This window comes from Schistocerca cancellata, chromosome 2, assembly GCF_023864275.1.
Source record: "Schistocerca cancellata isolate TAMUIC-IGC-003103 chromosome 2, iqSchCanc2.1, whole genome shotgun sequence".
Lineage (NCBI taxonomy): Eukaryota > Metazoa > Arthropoda > Insecta > Orthoptera > Acrididae > Schistocerca > Schistocerca cancellata.
In genome coordinates, this window is record NC_064627.1 from 665668730 (window position 1) to 665683993 (window position 15264).

The following is a 15264-nucleotide window of genomic DNA, read 5'->3' on the forward strand; positions in this document are numbered from 1 at the left end:
CATAATGTTTCGAGAGCAGGGTGGCGAGGGTGTTGGACCATTCCTTCCGATCCACCAATTCGGACATTACTCCCCTCTCCAGACATTATGCACCTTGACTTTTTTTTTCTGAGTCTGTATCAAGGACGGTCTTCGTCACACAGATTGCTGACGATGATGAACTGAAGGCTAGGATACAAGCTGCTGTGGGTACTGTGACAGAACACGTTACGAAACACTTGGCGGGAATTGGAATACTGTCTCGACATTCTCCGAGCTACTGAGGGAGCATACATTGAGGTTTACTAACATAAGTGGTCTTAAAAACTAGTAACACTAACCTATGTAATGGCATCAAATGTAACTTACTATGTCAAACGGTTATTCTGTAGTAAGTTGTTATAATCAGGGCAAAACTTTGCACTCACCCTGTGCTATGATGTTTCTAACTCAAGTCATCTTTAAGGAATACAAAATTTTCTGATATGCAATGACAAGGAGGAATTCTTGGTGTCTGATGATTTTCAGGCAGAGTGTGTTGACAGTGATTCCTAAGATGAGGTGGAAGAACGTGAAGGTGATTCAGTAACAGTAGAAGATGATGAGGACTGATGAATATGAAGGGGGGGGGGGGGGGGGACCATTGCAACGGATCTCATATCATCGGGCATCTCCTTGGAGTTGTAAGAAGTGCAAAGAACATGTAAACTGCAGTGGAATACTGGAATAATTTGTTTGCTGATGACATCCTTGCTTTGATTGTAACAGATACACAAATCAATATACTCACAGTACCGAAGGTTGTTTCTCCAGAGAGATGGACATCTGTTCTACAGATTGCATTGAACTATGGGCTTTCATTGCCTTGTTGTACCTAGCAGGAGTGTATAGTGGGAATCATACAAGTTTGGTGGAACTCTGAAGGACCGAAAGTAGTGGTGTTGAATAATTCAGTCTCGTGATGAATCTGAAACAGCTTAAGACCTTGATAAATTGCTGTCACTTTGGTGTTTGAACAACTGGAACCAACAGAAATGATTAGAATGCTTTGCTCTGATTTGTGACATGTTTGAAAAGTTCATGGAAAAATGTCAGAAGAGCTATTGCTTGAAGATAGTGTTACAGTTGGTGAAATGTTTCCAGGTTTTTGTAATAGATGTGTTTTCAGCAGTACATACCCTCAAAACTAAGCATATATGGACTACAATATTTTGCACTTGTTGATGCTGCACATTAATCATACCATATGAGATTGATATTGATGATATGCACAGTATATTGAGGAAGACTGCAGAGCTGTAACAATATTGACACTCCTTGAATATATTGTTCAGTCTATGGGTGGTATTGAGCAAAACATGTCAGTTCCTGCTGAGACCAAGAGAAACTCTATTTGCTCCTAAGAAATTTATGCAGAGAGACAAAAAAGGTAAATGATAGAAAATTGAAAGTGGGCCAGAAGATGTATAGGAGAGCATGTGTTTTGAAGAAATGAAGTTCCAAATTGATCAGCATGTGGCATTTCTCAGAGCTGGCAGATAAGATCAGCACAGCTGTCCAGGGAGTGTATACATTTATTTATCTTGCATCAATTGTCACAATGTAAGTTATCAGTCAGCATAATTGTTTTATTTGTTGTAGTAGGTAAATTATAAATTGCACTTGTGTAATTTTTAATTGGTTGCTTTCAATTAAAATGTTTGCAAAAAGCTTCTTGGACTTATTTCGCCCATTTTGCATAATTTCTGCTTACTTTTTGCAAGCGAAGCAACTCAATTGCGATACCCATCTGTATCATCAAGCTTCCACAAGTTTCTTATGAAGGCAGTGTTCTAACTGATGCCTCCCAGACATAAATATTGTGCCATTCTTGGCCTTGCACTAATGTGCAACAAATTGACAGAATATTATTGTGTTAATAATACTGAGTGCTTGATGTTGAATGTGGGTGATCAATTTTTTTTCTGACACAATAGTACACCACAGCGTGTTGTAACTGGCTGGGCAAAGTGGAGGGGGGTTTTAGCTTCAAAACGCTCTTTGTCTCATTTGGCTGCGAGCTGCCGAAGAGTCAGGACATGCGTTTCTGTCAACCCCGTTTTGAGTTTATGTAACACGGCACAATGGATCATTCTGTAGAGCAACAGTATGCTATCAAATTTTGCGTTAAATTTGGGAAGTCTGCCACCGAAAAATTTCCATTACTTCAGCATGCCTGTGGGACTGATTGCTTGTCCAAATCACAAGTTTTCCGATGGCACAAGTTGTTCTTGGAGGGCCGAGAGGAGATCACCGATGAACCTTGCAGTGGATGGCCATCAACCACACAAGTCGACGAAAATGTGACGCGTGTGCGTGATTGTTTGAACTCTGACAGACAGCTGAGCCTTCAATTGATAGCACAAACTCTAAACATTTCACAGAAACAACTGTTTTCCACATTGTGACCGAAGATTTGAATATGAGAAAGGTGTGTGCCAAACTCGTCCCAAAAATGTTGACCGAAGAACATAAGCACATGCGAGTGCTTTGGTGCCAAGAAATGTTGGAAATGTGTGAAAATGATCCTCATTTTTTAAACTCAGTTATAACTGGTGATGAGTCATGGATTTTTGAGTATGACCCTGAGACAAAAAGGCAGAGTTCAGAGTGGCACACCCCATCATCGCCCCATCCCAAGAAGGCACGCATGAGCAAGTCCATGACCAAAACCATGTTCATTGTCTTCTTTGATGTCAGAGGCATTGTCCACCACGAATTTGTACCTACCGGGACAACAGTGAACTCAGCTTTCTACTTGGAAGTGCTCAAAAGACTGAAAAGGAGGGTCTTGCGTTACCGAAGTGACATCAAGGACACATGGAAAGTTCACCACGACAACATGCTGAGTCACAATGCCTTCATTGTCAATGACTTCCTGGCCAGGACCAAGACCCCATTGGTTCCCCAGCCTCCCTACATTCCTGACCTGGCTCCCGCGGACTTTTTTTTGTTTCCTTGGTTAAAAGGGGTCATGAAAGGAAAATATTGAGACACGATTGAAATCATCCAGGTGCATGTTACATCAGCTCTAATGGACATTCCGAAAAAGGCATTCCAGGATGCCTTCCAGGCATGGAAAAACCGCCTCCAGAAGTGTATTGATGCAAGAGGGTGCTATTTTGAAAATTTTTGATTATTTGTATGAATATATTCAGTAAATGATTGTTTATGAATTTGATCGCATTACTTATGGAATGCACCTTGTATGTAGAAGAATGTACATAAAAATATTGGCCCTTCACTTGGTTCATGGAGAAGAAATTGAAAAACATTGGAATCCACTCTAGCCTGCAAAATTGTGTGAAGAGATTTCTCTCTATTGAAAATCAAGAGATATTGCTGCCTCTCCTTTATCACATAAGACATAGATGCACCACCTGCACTACAGAAATCAGTCACAGAAAGATGTCATACCAAGAATGTAAAATAAATAAATAAATAAATAAATCACCATGGGATCTGCCTGTTCTGTTTCTATGCATCACCATGGAAAGCGCTGAATACGTTTAAGGCATTAAAATTGATAATCTAAGGTAACGGGCGATTTTCTAATTTGTGCCTGGTGGGCACATTCGCTTGAACTCAAGAGCCCCAGAGTTGCGCCTGATGGAGGATTAAAAAGTAAATGAATAGTTTGTGATACAGTAACAGTCTACTGTTTAGAAATTTAGTAGCAGCAGAAAAAAGCAGAGAACCCTCAATAGATAGCAAAGTTAATGAACTTACTGATACAATCATGGCTCTTTACTTACAGCAGATATGCCACATGTACAATTTGAGTAAGAAAAGGTTTCTTTTTCATGTTGTGTGAAATAATGAATATAAATGATACTGCTTACAGATGTTTTAAGTAATATTGATATCAGAATGTGACAAAGAATATGAAACACCCTGTAATGAGGTAAAAAAATATGTATGCAGTGCCACAATCAGGCATGTTTTTCCATTGTTTGCAGAGGTAAGCCATATGACTATGTGGACAAAGCTTCATAGTCTTGATGTTGGAAAGATAAAACCAAAAACTATTTTGTATATTTCAGCTGATGAACTCAATGATTTTTTTTTCTGCACCAACTAGCTCTTATGCTGGAATAAACTGTAACTTGCCTGAATTCCCAGACAATATATCTATCAGACACACACTTTCCACTTAAAAAAACATTACCAGTAAACACAACAAAAAACAAACTATAATGTTACTATCAGCATAACACAGTAAAATTTTTTGCAAATAGTATGCTACTAGTCACGACCAACTGGTAAAGTGTACATAATGGAAACAAAGCATAGTTCAACCTGTCTCAATCAGTATAACCTTCAGTCATCTTGTGATTACTATCCAATCGGCACTTCGCTCTTTTTGTCCAAAACTGTGGAATATAAGGTTCATGATAAACTGACTTTGTACTTAGGCACATTCAACTTGGATGATAAGTATCTATCTTGTTTTCATTAATAGCATAGCAAAAGCACTGCAATAATCAAGATAACTGATGAACTGAATTATGCCATAGACAGTTGTGATACAAGAGTGTATCATAATTGACTTACCACTCACAGAAATGTGAGAGCTAAAATCTGCAGGTAGTAAACTGGATTGGTATGGCAGTTACTTGAGTAACAGATTGCAGTGTTTCTAGAATGTATTTTCACCCTATGGGCGGAGTGTGTGCAAACTTAAAAGTTCCTGGGGGCCAAAACTTTGTACTGAATCGGGACATGAAACTGGAATCTTTGCCTTTTGCTTGGAAGTGTTCTACCAACTGAATTATCCAAACATGACTCATGACCTACCCTCATACCCCTATTCTGCAAATAGTTCTCTCCTAACTTCCAGTCTTCGTAAATGTTCTTCTCCATAATTTTGGGACAGGCATTTTTATAGGAAATGATATTGGAGCAGAGAGGCTTAGCCACAGCCTGGGGGATTATTTTCAGAACCAATTATTACTCTGCAGCGGAGTGTGAGCTGATTTGAAATTTCCTGGCAGATTAAAACTGTTTGCTGGGACCTTTGCTTTTAGTGGACTAGTGATCTACTGACTGTGATATACTGACTCATGACCCAAGATACTTGTGGAAGTAGGTGGTGGTGTTTTTTTTGTGGCGTGAGGTAGGGGTGGGGAAGTCTTCAAGAGCCAGGCTGGAATAACTCAATCGGTAGACTTCTTGCTTGTGAAAGGCAAATGTCCCAGGTTCAAGTTCCAGTCTGGCACACTGTTTTAATTTGCCAGAAGTTTCAGACAGCAGTGTGTTTTTTACAGTAATGCAAATGTGAAGCAAGTATAATGAATTCCACAGGGGTGTGTCATGGGATCCCTAGTGTTCCCTTAATATGAGGGAGGATGGAAAGTAATGCACAATAATTTTTTTCTCTCCCAGTATTGCAGCTTTGATGTTACAATTTTATTGATGATATTGTTTGAAATTTGTGCTGCAGAAGCTATTTTGTGTGTTTTATTGTGCAGCTCTAGCAAGACAAGCCTGAACTACAAATCAAACATGGCGCACAGCTTGTGAAGTGCAGCAAAGTGTTGTTCCATATTTGTGGGCCAAAGGGCGTAGATCAAGTGAAATTCACAGGAGACATGCGTGGTGTGTATGGGGATGACATTGTGGACTGTAGCAATGTCTCTAGGTGGTGTGCAGTCTTCGAAGAGGGCCATGTGAACCTTAGTGATTCACCATGCCCCGGGTGGCCGGTAACAGCTGCACCCCGAATAATGTCAGAGCCATTGAGGCAGTAATTTTGAATGACTTGCTGCAACTGCAAACCTTATTGCAGCAGTTCAACATTTCCTGTGGTACAGTGTACAGTATCATTTATGACACATTGGAATTTTGTAAAATTAGTGCTTGTTGGCTGCCTAAGAACCTGACAGACAATCAGAAGGGCCATCGAGTGATGACAAGCTTGGATCACTTAACGCATTATGCTGCAGAAGGGCATGAATTTCTGAAGGGAATTGTCATTTGTGATCAGTCATGAGCATACCAATACACATACGAAACCATGCAGGCCTCCATTGTGGAAACATGCTGGTCCCCAGTAAGGCAAATTCAGAGTCACTCAGTCTGCTAGGAAAGTGCTTGTATTGACAGTGTCTTGGGGTACTCATGGGGTGTTATTGGTGGACTTTTCTGAACACGGGACCGCTGTGAAAGCTGCAGTCTACATTCTTGGTCACATTGCATCATGTCCTTCATGACAAAGGCCACAACAATGATGCTGATGGTGTTGAACTTCTTCATGACAATACTCGCCCCCAGTCATCAGATTTGGGCAGGAGATGGTCCAGAATCCACCATACAGTCCAAACCTTGCACTATCGGACTTCCATCTGTCTGGTCCCATGAAGAAATTCCTGGCCAGCCTATGCTTTGTGACAGATGTGGAAGTGAAATCAGCAGTCCGCAGATGGCTATATTCCAACCAAATGGACTTCTACAAAAGGAACATATTGAAACTGGCAGCACAATGGAAGAAATGAGTTGAGAATGTTGGTGACTATGTAGAAAAGTAGATAAAAGATGTAAGTTCATTAGTGATATTTTTTGTTTTGTTACCTTTTAAACTTTTTGGTAATGAAATTTTTGTACATTACTTTCTGATCTTCACTTATAACATGTCATTGATATTGTCCTCCCATAAATACCACTTCATGTCAGTGTCTTCAAGCTTTATGTAAGTGATAGAGTTGAAGATAACAATAATGCCATTGGCTTCATGAGTGACAACCTGTCATCAGTTCAGATAGGCACAAACCTGGCCTAAAACAAAATGTAAAGAAGTTCCAAGTAATAATAGTCTCTCATCCAAGGATAATCAGTCCTTAATTCGTATTCTTGTAGACCAGGTGTGGCGGTGCGGGTACAGCACCTACCTGTGAACACACACACACACACACACACACACACACACACACACACAAACACACACACACACACACACACACACACACACAAAATGTAACAAACGTATCTTTCGTTGAATGCTGCAGCCTCAGCGTGCTGAAACTGCGAGTCCTACCTCCTTCGTCTGCCGTCCCCGCTCGTCATGTAATTTGGCAGTGCTGCCCTGCCATACTGCTGCTCATTGATACCACTTTGATGCCATCTGCTGCTTTGGTGTGCCCTCTTTGTTGTTGTGACTGTTTAATATCACCTTCTTTCTTGTAAGTCTCTCCGGTTACTCGAAATGGGTTCCATTTAAAATTCCGCGTGTACCGATTTACTAAATTTTTTGTTATCGTTCAGTATACGGTTCTTCACAAAATTTCTCTTAACCAAGGATTCAATGTACTATGGCTTTTGAACTGTTTTCCCAGCACAGATGCACCATGTGTCGTGGCATGGTTCCTTCTGTCCTTTTTACCTGCACTTACCTGTGAACTTGTCGCAGCAGATCGCCGGTAGGAAAGCCGAGCAGAAACGTACCATTCGGTGACTCACACCAGGCTGCATACAACGTAACTATTCTAAAATTCAGGAAAAGGTCTGAATTTGGAATTAAAGGTGGAAATACTGGCAAAACTTTGGTATATTCTGAAGTTCAGAATTACACGTTCACTGCCAAGCCTGTGCCAATCCTAACACAGTCATGCACAAACCCTTTCATTCACGTTAACCAGTTCATGATAACATATTTCCCGAAATCTATATAGCTACTAAACACAGATTGTTCTTAAATGAAAATGCTCGCCACACTATTAAGTTTACCAGTGCCTAATGCACTCAAATTGTTAGTGACCGATCTGCTCAATATGCCACACGGAATTACTGTCTTTTCTCATACTCAAAATTACTTAAAATCGATGTACTTAAAAAAAAAAAAAACTGGAATAAATATGCCTTCACTTTAAAGCACTTTTGGTCCGCAGCTCGTGGTCTCGCGGTTGCGTTCTCGCTTCCCGAGCACGGGGTCCCGGGTTCGATTTCCGGCGGGGTCAGAGATTTTCACCTACCTCGAGATTACTGGGTGTTTGTCTTGTGTCCTAACCATTTCATCATCATTCATGACAATGGCGAGATTGGGCTGAGAAAAGTTTGGGACTTTGTCGGGCGCTGATAACCGCGCAGTTGAGCGCCCCACAAACCAATCATCATTATCATCATCATCATCATTTAAAGCACTTTTGAGACATGTAGCACAACTAAAATTGTTAAACTATAACTTCCTTCAGTGCTCATACTTCACACGACCGTATCATTGAAAGGCTGGGCTCCGTCTCCTTAGACTGCTGTAAGCATTCTCTATCTCCAAGAGAAAAGACATGCAAAGGATACTCCATTCTGATTGGTCAGTTTTCGTTAAGGCCAATAAAAAAACATTAATCTTCCCCATTAGTTTGCACTTTTCATGACTAACCAATCAACAAATAACACCCTTTCAAACTGTACGCTTTCCCGAAATAAATATTTTACATTCTGATATTTTCTTATACTTTACATTATTACCTATTTTCATTTGCACTTGAATTAGCTTTCCTTTTACCACAAACTTACTTAACATATTATGGTACAAAATTCTCGGTCATCTGCATTCACATTGTCTTAAAAGTTTCTCACACTACAGTGTTCATTAGTAGAACAATAATGTATATATTTACTTAAGACACATTCATGCATCTTTCACACTACTAAAAGTAAATACAAAACCGTACAAACATAAATAAACAAAAAAGCCTTCAAGAATTAAACAGAACAATTCACAAAAACATTCTCTTGACCTGTTTCTTGAATGGCTCTGTCCGCTATTGTACTCTGGTGGATGAAAATTAGAACTATGTACTCGACTGAACCCGTTTCAGACCATCTCTCACTGTGCATGCATGAGTCATTCAAGTTGACAGAAAACATCGTTGCCAAGTTCAAAAAGACTCTGCTTGCATCTTTGCTCTTCAAAACATTCAGAACATTTTTCCACAGAATGTGAAGTATTTTGTGAGTCTTTGATTCTACCACAGCCACTAGAGTAATGTAATCCAAAACAGCATGTATAGTGAAAGATCTGTGTTTCTTCCCCTTCCTGGGAATAGACTTTGTCAGTGCCTCCTATGACCAGTTAGAATGGTTGTATACCTCATCTGCTTGTCATTGTGCAGCCACAAATTATTTTGCTTCAGAGATCAAGCACCTATCATCTGATCATAACGACAACACAAAATCTCTCTTCTCTAGTATACCAGCCGTAAAACAAAAACATTCTCAAACTCCACTGTGTGGTACAATCACCCTGGATTATAAATGCAGTTTTATGCTCTGTAACATTTTAAGAAAAAACTGAAGCACTTCCTTTTCTCATAATCATAATTCCTCGCTGGAAATTTTACAACAATGATGACTTTTATCCAGCAACAGTGAACCACACACTCACGTCTTTTTCAATTATAATTCTTTTGTAGTCACTCACTTACCTCTCCTCCCCTCCACTCTCCTCCTCCTCCTCCTCCTCCTCCTCCAAGTACTTTCTGCCATGGTTCAAGTCTAAATCCACCTATCTGTAAAATATCTTTCTTATTCTACTCCTCATAAGCAAATATAAAGTGTATTTCTTTCCCTGCTGTTGCCTGTATTTATGTTTATACTATTCCTGCCATAATTGTTTCTATTTATTGTATTTAATATTGAGTACAAGATCTTTTACAAAATATGCACCATTATGAATGAAAGAACAAAATGTAAAGAATGCCTCACTAGTTAATAGAGAGGAGTTTGGGACCTTTTCTGCATGGTAAATAAACAAATAAACGTGATGTGAGCAGTATCTTCTTTTTATAAAGGAGTGGAATTTTTGTTGTGGTTTTCTTTTAGCTGTTTCAGAGTTGCTAGATTAAAAAGTTAAATAGATGTGGGAGTCAACAGGACACAACAAACTTTCAAAAAGTGTTTGAGAAATAAGAACTCGGCAAAAGTTATGAAGAAAAAGAAAGTTTTCTTGTTAGGTTGTTTACATGGTAGAGGTTTTGGCCAGCTGTTACAGGATGAATTAGGGCTAAGTTACCAGGTCACAAGCTTTTTTTTTAAACGTACTACAGGTGTGGGTCATCTGATATATGATGTAGGTTCACTCTGCAAAGACTTCACAAAGGAAGACACTGTGGTGATAGTGGGTGGGACAGGCAACAGCATAGATAGGACCCTAATTATTCAATTGAAGGTGACCTGGTAAAGATAGCTTCAGCAACGAGACATATTGATGTTGAGCTTGTGCCTGTTCTGAGGTGCCATAACTGGGCTCTTTTAAACTCTTCTGTTGGGAGAGTCAAAGCAGAGGTGGAATGGCTGCTTGAATCAGGTATGGGGTCTCATTTTGGTGTGATTCCTGTTGACTCTATCAGTAGGTGAGCATATATTAGCCGTTGTCTGTGCAAATGTCTGCCCTGTCTGGGCTAATATCAAATAACTTAAGGTGGGGCACTATCACATGTGGTAAAGTACCAGTGGTTACAAGTGACAGAACAGCAGTTTTTTAGATTAAGAAGGGCAGAAACAAAAGATGTTCAGCGCCCTGTTGAAAATGACATTCACATTGATAAAACAGGCAGCCACAAAGCAAATTTTAAGTACAAAATTTATGCACACAACCCCCAATTGAAACTGGAGATGTCCAGAAATTGTCAGGAAAATTAAGTTCTTTCAGTTGTAATTCAGCCAAAGCACAAAATTAGTTATCCTCATTGTATCAGAATATCCGAGGACTGAGAGATAAGCTTAAAGAGTTGCATTGAAGAATTAGCTGCTAAGGTTCAGTGGCCGTGTCAGAATTATATTAGAACAAATAAGCCCTTGGTCACAAATATTCTACTGCACTTTTTACTGAACTTAATGTTTGTGACCGAGGGCTTATTTGTTCTAATACAGTTGATATAATCTGCCTCTCTGAACATCATGTGACCACTAGTATAGGTACGTTATATGTTATAGGGTTTAAGTTGGCCTCTTACTTCTGTAGAGAAAATATGGATAAAGGAAGAGTTGCCACATTTTTTAGAAACTGTTTCAATTTCAGAAATATTGATATTAATAAATTGTGCTCAGAGCAGCACTTAGAAGCTTGTACAACACAAGTTGTATTCCATAGCAAGTCTTTTAGAATAGTAAGTATATATTGAGTGCCTTCAGGAAACTTTAACCTCTTCATAAAAAATCTAGGAGCTGTGTTGTCCCATTTCACAGGGGGAGGGGGAAAAACAACAACAACAACAACAACAACAACAAGGAAATAGTAGTTGCTAATGTTTTTAATATGAATTTATTGAAAAGCTGTATCACACAATTGTTGCAATCAATAACACTGTCATCCAGTTTAAGTCCTACTGTGAACTTTACAACTAGGGTGTGTAAATGCTCCAAGACTGCTATTGATAATATGTTCATAGACAAATCTAAGGAAAAAGTCATATCACAAAGCCAATATAAATGGACTATGTGATCATGACATACAACATCTTAAGTTAAATGTTGAAACTTGTATGGATATTTATTAAATCTGAGTACAGAATATTAAATCTTAGTACAGGAAGATAACATCAAAAATTGAGAATTTTAGGAGATTCCTTAAAGACATATTTCCTCATTTGAAAATTGTTTTTCGCTAAAGGTAACTCAAATGAAAAAGAAGTCTAAAAATACATCATGCATTACACAAGGAATAAAGATATGTGGGACAAAAAGGAAACTATATCTACATTCTAGGATCAGCTCTGATGCATTGTAATGCATTACAAAGAATACTGCAAAGTATTGAAGTAAGTAATCCATAAATCTAACGAGCTTTATTATGAGAAAAAGATAATTACATCAGGTAACAAAGTAAAAACTGTGTTGGATATAATGAAGACAGAGACAATTGGGGCCAGAAAGGAAGAGGAACAGATAGCTCTAAAAACAAATGAGACATTGGTAATAAGTATATGTAATGTTGCGAACCGCTTAAACAGGTACTTTGTTTCTGGTACTGACAGCTTCGGGTTATCAGGTTCAGTAAAAAGTGCAGTGGAATATTTGAGACCAGTCTCTACAAATAACTTCAGCAAAATGGAAATGACACTCACTCCTCCCAAAGATAAAATATCATCTTAATATCCTTAAAATCAAAGTAGTCTAGTAGTTATGATAACATACAACAAAGTTAATCAAGGTGTGCTCATGTGATTTGAGTTCTATTATAAGTTGTTTGTGTTATCAATTTCCTATCAGCAGACCATTTCCAGACTGGCTAAAATATGCTGTGAAGTTGAACCTCTTTACAAGAAGGGGGATAAAGAGACACCACCAAACTATCGAACAATTTTACTTTTGCTGAATTTTTCAAAAATAGTTGAAAGTGTTTAGTTCAAGCTTCTTCTGACTGCAAATAATATATTGTCCAAGTCACGTTCCTTAATGGTTTAGATATATAGAAGGCTGTTTACACATACGATGTACTTAATTCATTAGATAACAATTTAGAGGGTATTGGCATTTTCTGTGACATGTCAAAAGCCTTTGATTATGTGAATCCTAATTAAATTAGAAAATTATGGTGTCACTGGCAGGGCTGCAAAATGGTTCGATTCATATGTAACTAATAGGAAAAAAAGGGTGTCATCATGAAATACCTCTGGAGTAAGCAGTCAGTCTTCATCTGACTGCGAATTAATTACATGTGGTGTTCCTCAATGTTCCATCTTGGGTCCATTGCATTTTATTACGTACATTAATGACCTCTTGCGTGTTTCATTGCCAGGTGCTAAGTTTGTTTTGTTTGCGATGATGCGAACATTGCATAAATAGCAAGTAAAGTACAGGTTTAGAAATTGCTGCTAATAAAGTTTTTCCTGACAATAATTGGTTTAAACCTAATTCACTGTCCTTAAACTTTGAAAAGGCCCACTATATGCAGTCCAGAACCTGTAAGAGATTTCTTCCCAGCAGGTGTATAACATATGAAGACATGCAGGTAGAAGAGGCTGACAGTGTTAAATTTCTGGGAATACAGCTCGATAATAAATTCAGTTGGGGAGGCCATACGAAGGAATTGCTGAAGTGCTTAAACAAGTCTGTATATGCAATGGAAATGTCAGATGTAGCAGATATAAATATACGAAAAAGACTTGAATACTTTGCTTACTTTCATTCTATTATGTCATTTGGGATCATATTTTGAGGTAACTCATCAAACCAAGGAAAAGTTTTTAGAGTGCAGAAATGTGTAATAAGAATCATGTGTAGTATAAATTCAAGAACATCCTGTAGAAACCAGTTCAAGGAACTAGGTATTCTAACAACTGCTTCTCAGTATATTTATTCCTTAATTAAATCTGTTGCAAATAGTATGTCTCTATTTCCACCCAATAGCTCAATACATACTATCAATACTAAAAGTAAGAACAATCCACATAAAGACCTAATTCATGTATGTTGGTCCAAAAATGGGTCCAATATTCAGGAACACATGTTTTCAGTAGATTGCCAGCAACAATTAAAAACTTGGTTTCAGGAGAAGCACAGCTTGAGCAGAGTTTGAAAGACTTTTTGGTGGGCAATTCTTTCTACTCTGTAGATGAATATTTTAATGGGGGCTATTGGACCAGCTTAAGTAAAAATGTCTGTGAGACTTCAGATTCGACAGCACTTGGTTACGACAGTCGAGACTAGGCATTTTGTGCATGATAATTCCATGTTTCATTCTGACGATGTGTTAATTCTGTAAATATTAGCAGTTCCAGTTTACTGTAACATATTCTCATGTTTTGGTGATCTCCTGACAGATGATCAGGGAACTGAGTATTATATTAAAATGTTCTATGTATCGGAGATGCTGAGCCGCGATAGGCACAATAAAAAGATTCACACAATTAAAGCTTTTGGCCATTAAGACCTTTGTCAGCAGTAGACACACGTACACACACACACTCACATAAACACAACTTGCACACACATCTGCAATCTCAGAGAGCTGAGACCACACTGTGAACAGCAGCACCAGTGCATGATGGGAGTGGTGACTGGGTGGGGGTAAGGAGAAGGCTTGGGGGGGGGGGGATAATATGGTAGGAGTGGCAGACAGTCAAGTGTTGCGGTTTAGACAGAGGGCAGGAGAGAAGATGTGGAAGGGGGAGGGGGTAAGTAGCGGAAAGGAGAGAAATAAAAGAAATTCAAAGACTGGGTGTTGCGGTGAAATGACGGCTGTGTGGTGCTGGGATGGGAACAGGGAGGGATCTGGATGGGTGAGGACAGTGAGCACTACACAGCTGTTATTTCACCGCCACACCCAGTCTTTTAATTTCGTTTATTTCTCTCCTTTCCACTACTTACCCCCCCCCCTCCCCCCTCCGCACCTTCTCTCCTGCCCTCCGTCTAAACTGCAACACTTGACTGTCCGCCACTCCCACCATATTATCCCTCCCCTCCTTGCCCCAGCCTCCTCCTTACCCCCACCCAGTCGCCGCTTCCCTCATGCATTGGTGCTGCTGTTCGCAGTGTGGTCTCAGCTCTCTGAGACTGCAGATGTGTGTGCAAGTTGTGTTTATGTGAGTGTGTGTGTGTATGTGTGTGTACTGCTGACAAAGGCCTTAATGGCCGAAAGCTTTAATTGTGTGAATCTTTTTATTGTGCCTATCGTGACATAGTATCTCCACTATATGGTGAATAGCAACTTTCCTTCTCTGGCATTGTTACATTCCATCCTGGATTTTCCATTGTTTAATGTTCTATGTATTTCTGACATGTTCCACACCGATGAGAATCTTCTCACTTTTGGGTCTGTGGAACGAAACCTGAATGTAATGTAATCTTAAAGATATTGTTGAGTTAGTCCTTTATATAGCAAATCTTTTCCCAGATTTTTCTGTACTCTACTGCTGGTTTTAATTTTATTTATAGAGTAACATTTCTATGTTTCAGTATCTCACACAATAGAAGAACTGACAGTGGTGTTCACATGGAAACGAGTGCGTCTTTTTGACCAGCTCGCATGCCACGTGCTGTATGAAGTGTGCATGGAAAACCCTACAGCAACCGTTGAAAGTGTCCAGAGTAAACCAAAGAACAAATGGAGGCCATTGCCCCTTGACACAGTGGTGAGGAAATAATTACTACCGATTATTAAACACTTGAGGGTGTTCAGTAATGAGCATCGGAGCATTGTATTTTGAAGATCAGTTCATTGAAAAGTAAACTTCATTTATAAAATTGTCCATCAGAAACAACACGATTAGTAGTATTTAGTGTTGTTTACATGGATAAAGATTGATATAC

At 39.1% G+C, this 15264-nt stretch overlaps 1 protein-coding gene across 1 annotated transcript in view; it reads left to right on the forward strand.

Moving 5' to 3' along the window:
• The window catches only part of LOC126162371 (DNA topoisomerase 3-alpha), a 208888-nt gene that overhangs the window by 37889 nt on the left and 155735 nt on the right, over nucleotides 1-15264 (forward strand). The window contains exon 6 of the mRNA XM_049918826.1: nucleotides 14911-15086. Coding sequence (XP_049774783.1) covers nucleotides 14911-15086 — 176 coding nt within the window. The remainder of the gene's footprint in view (nucleotides 1-14910; nucleotides 15087-15264) is intronic.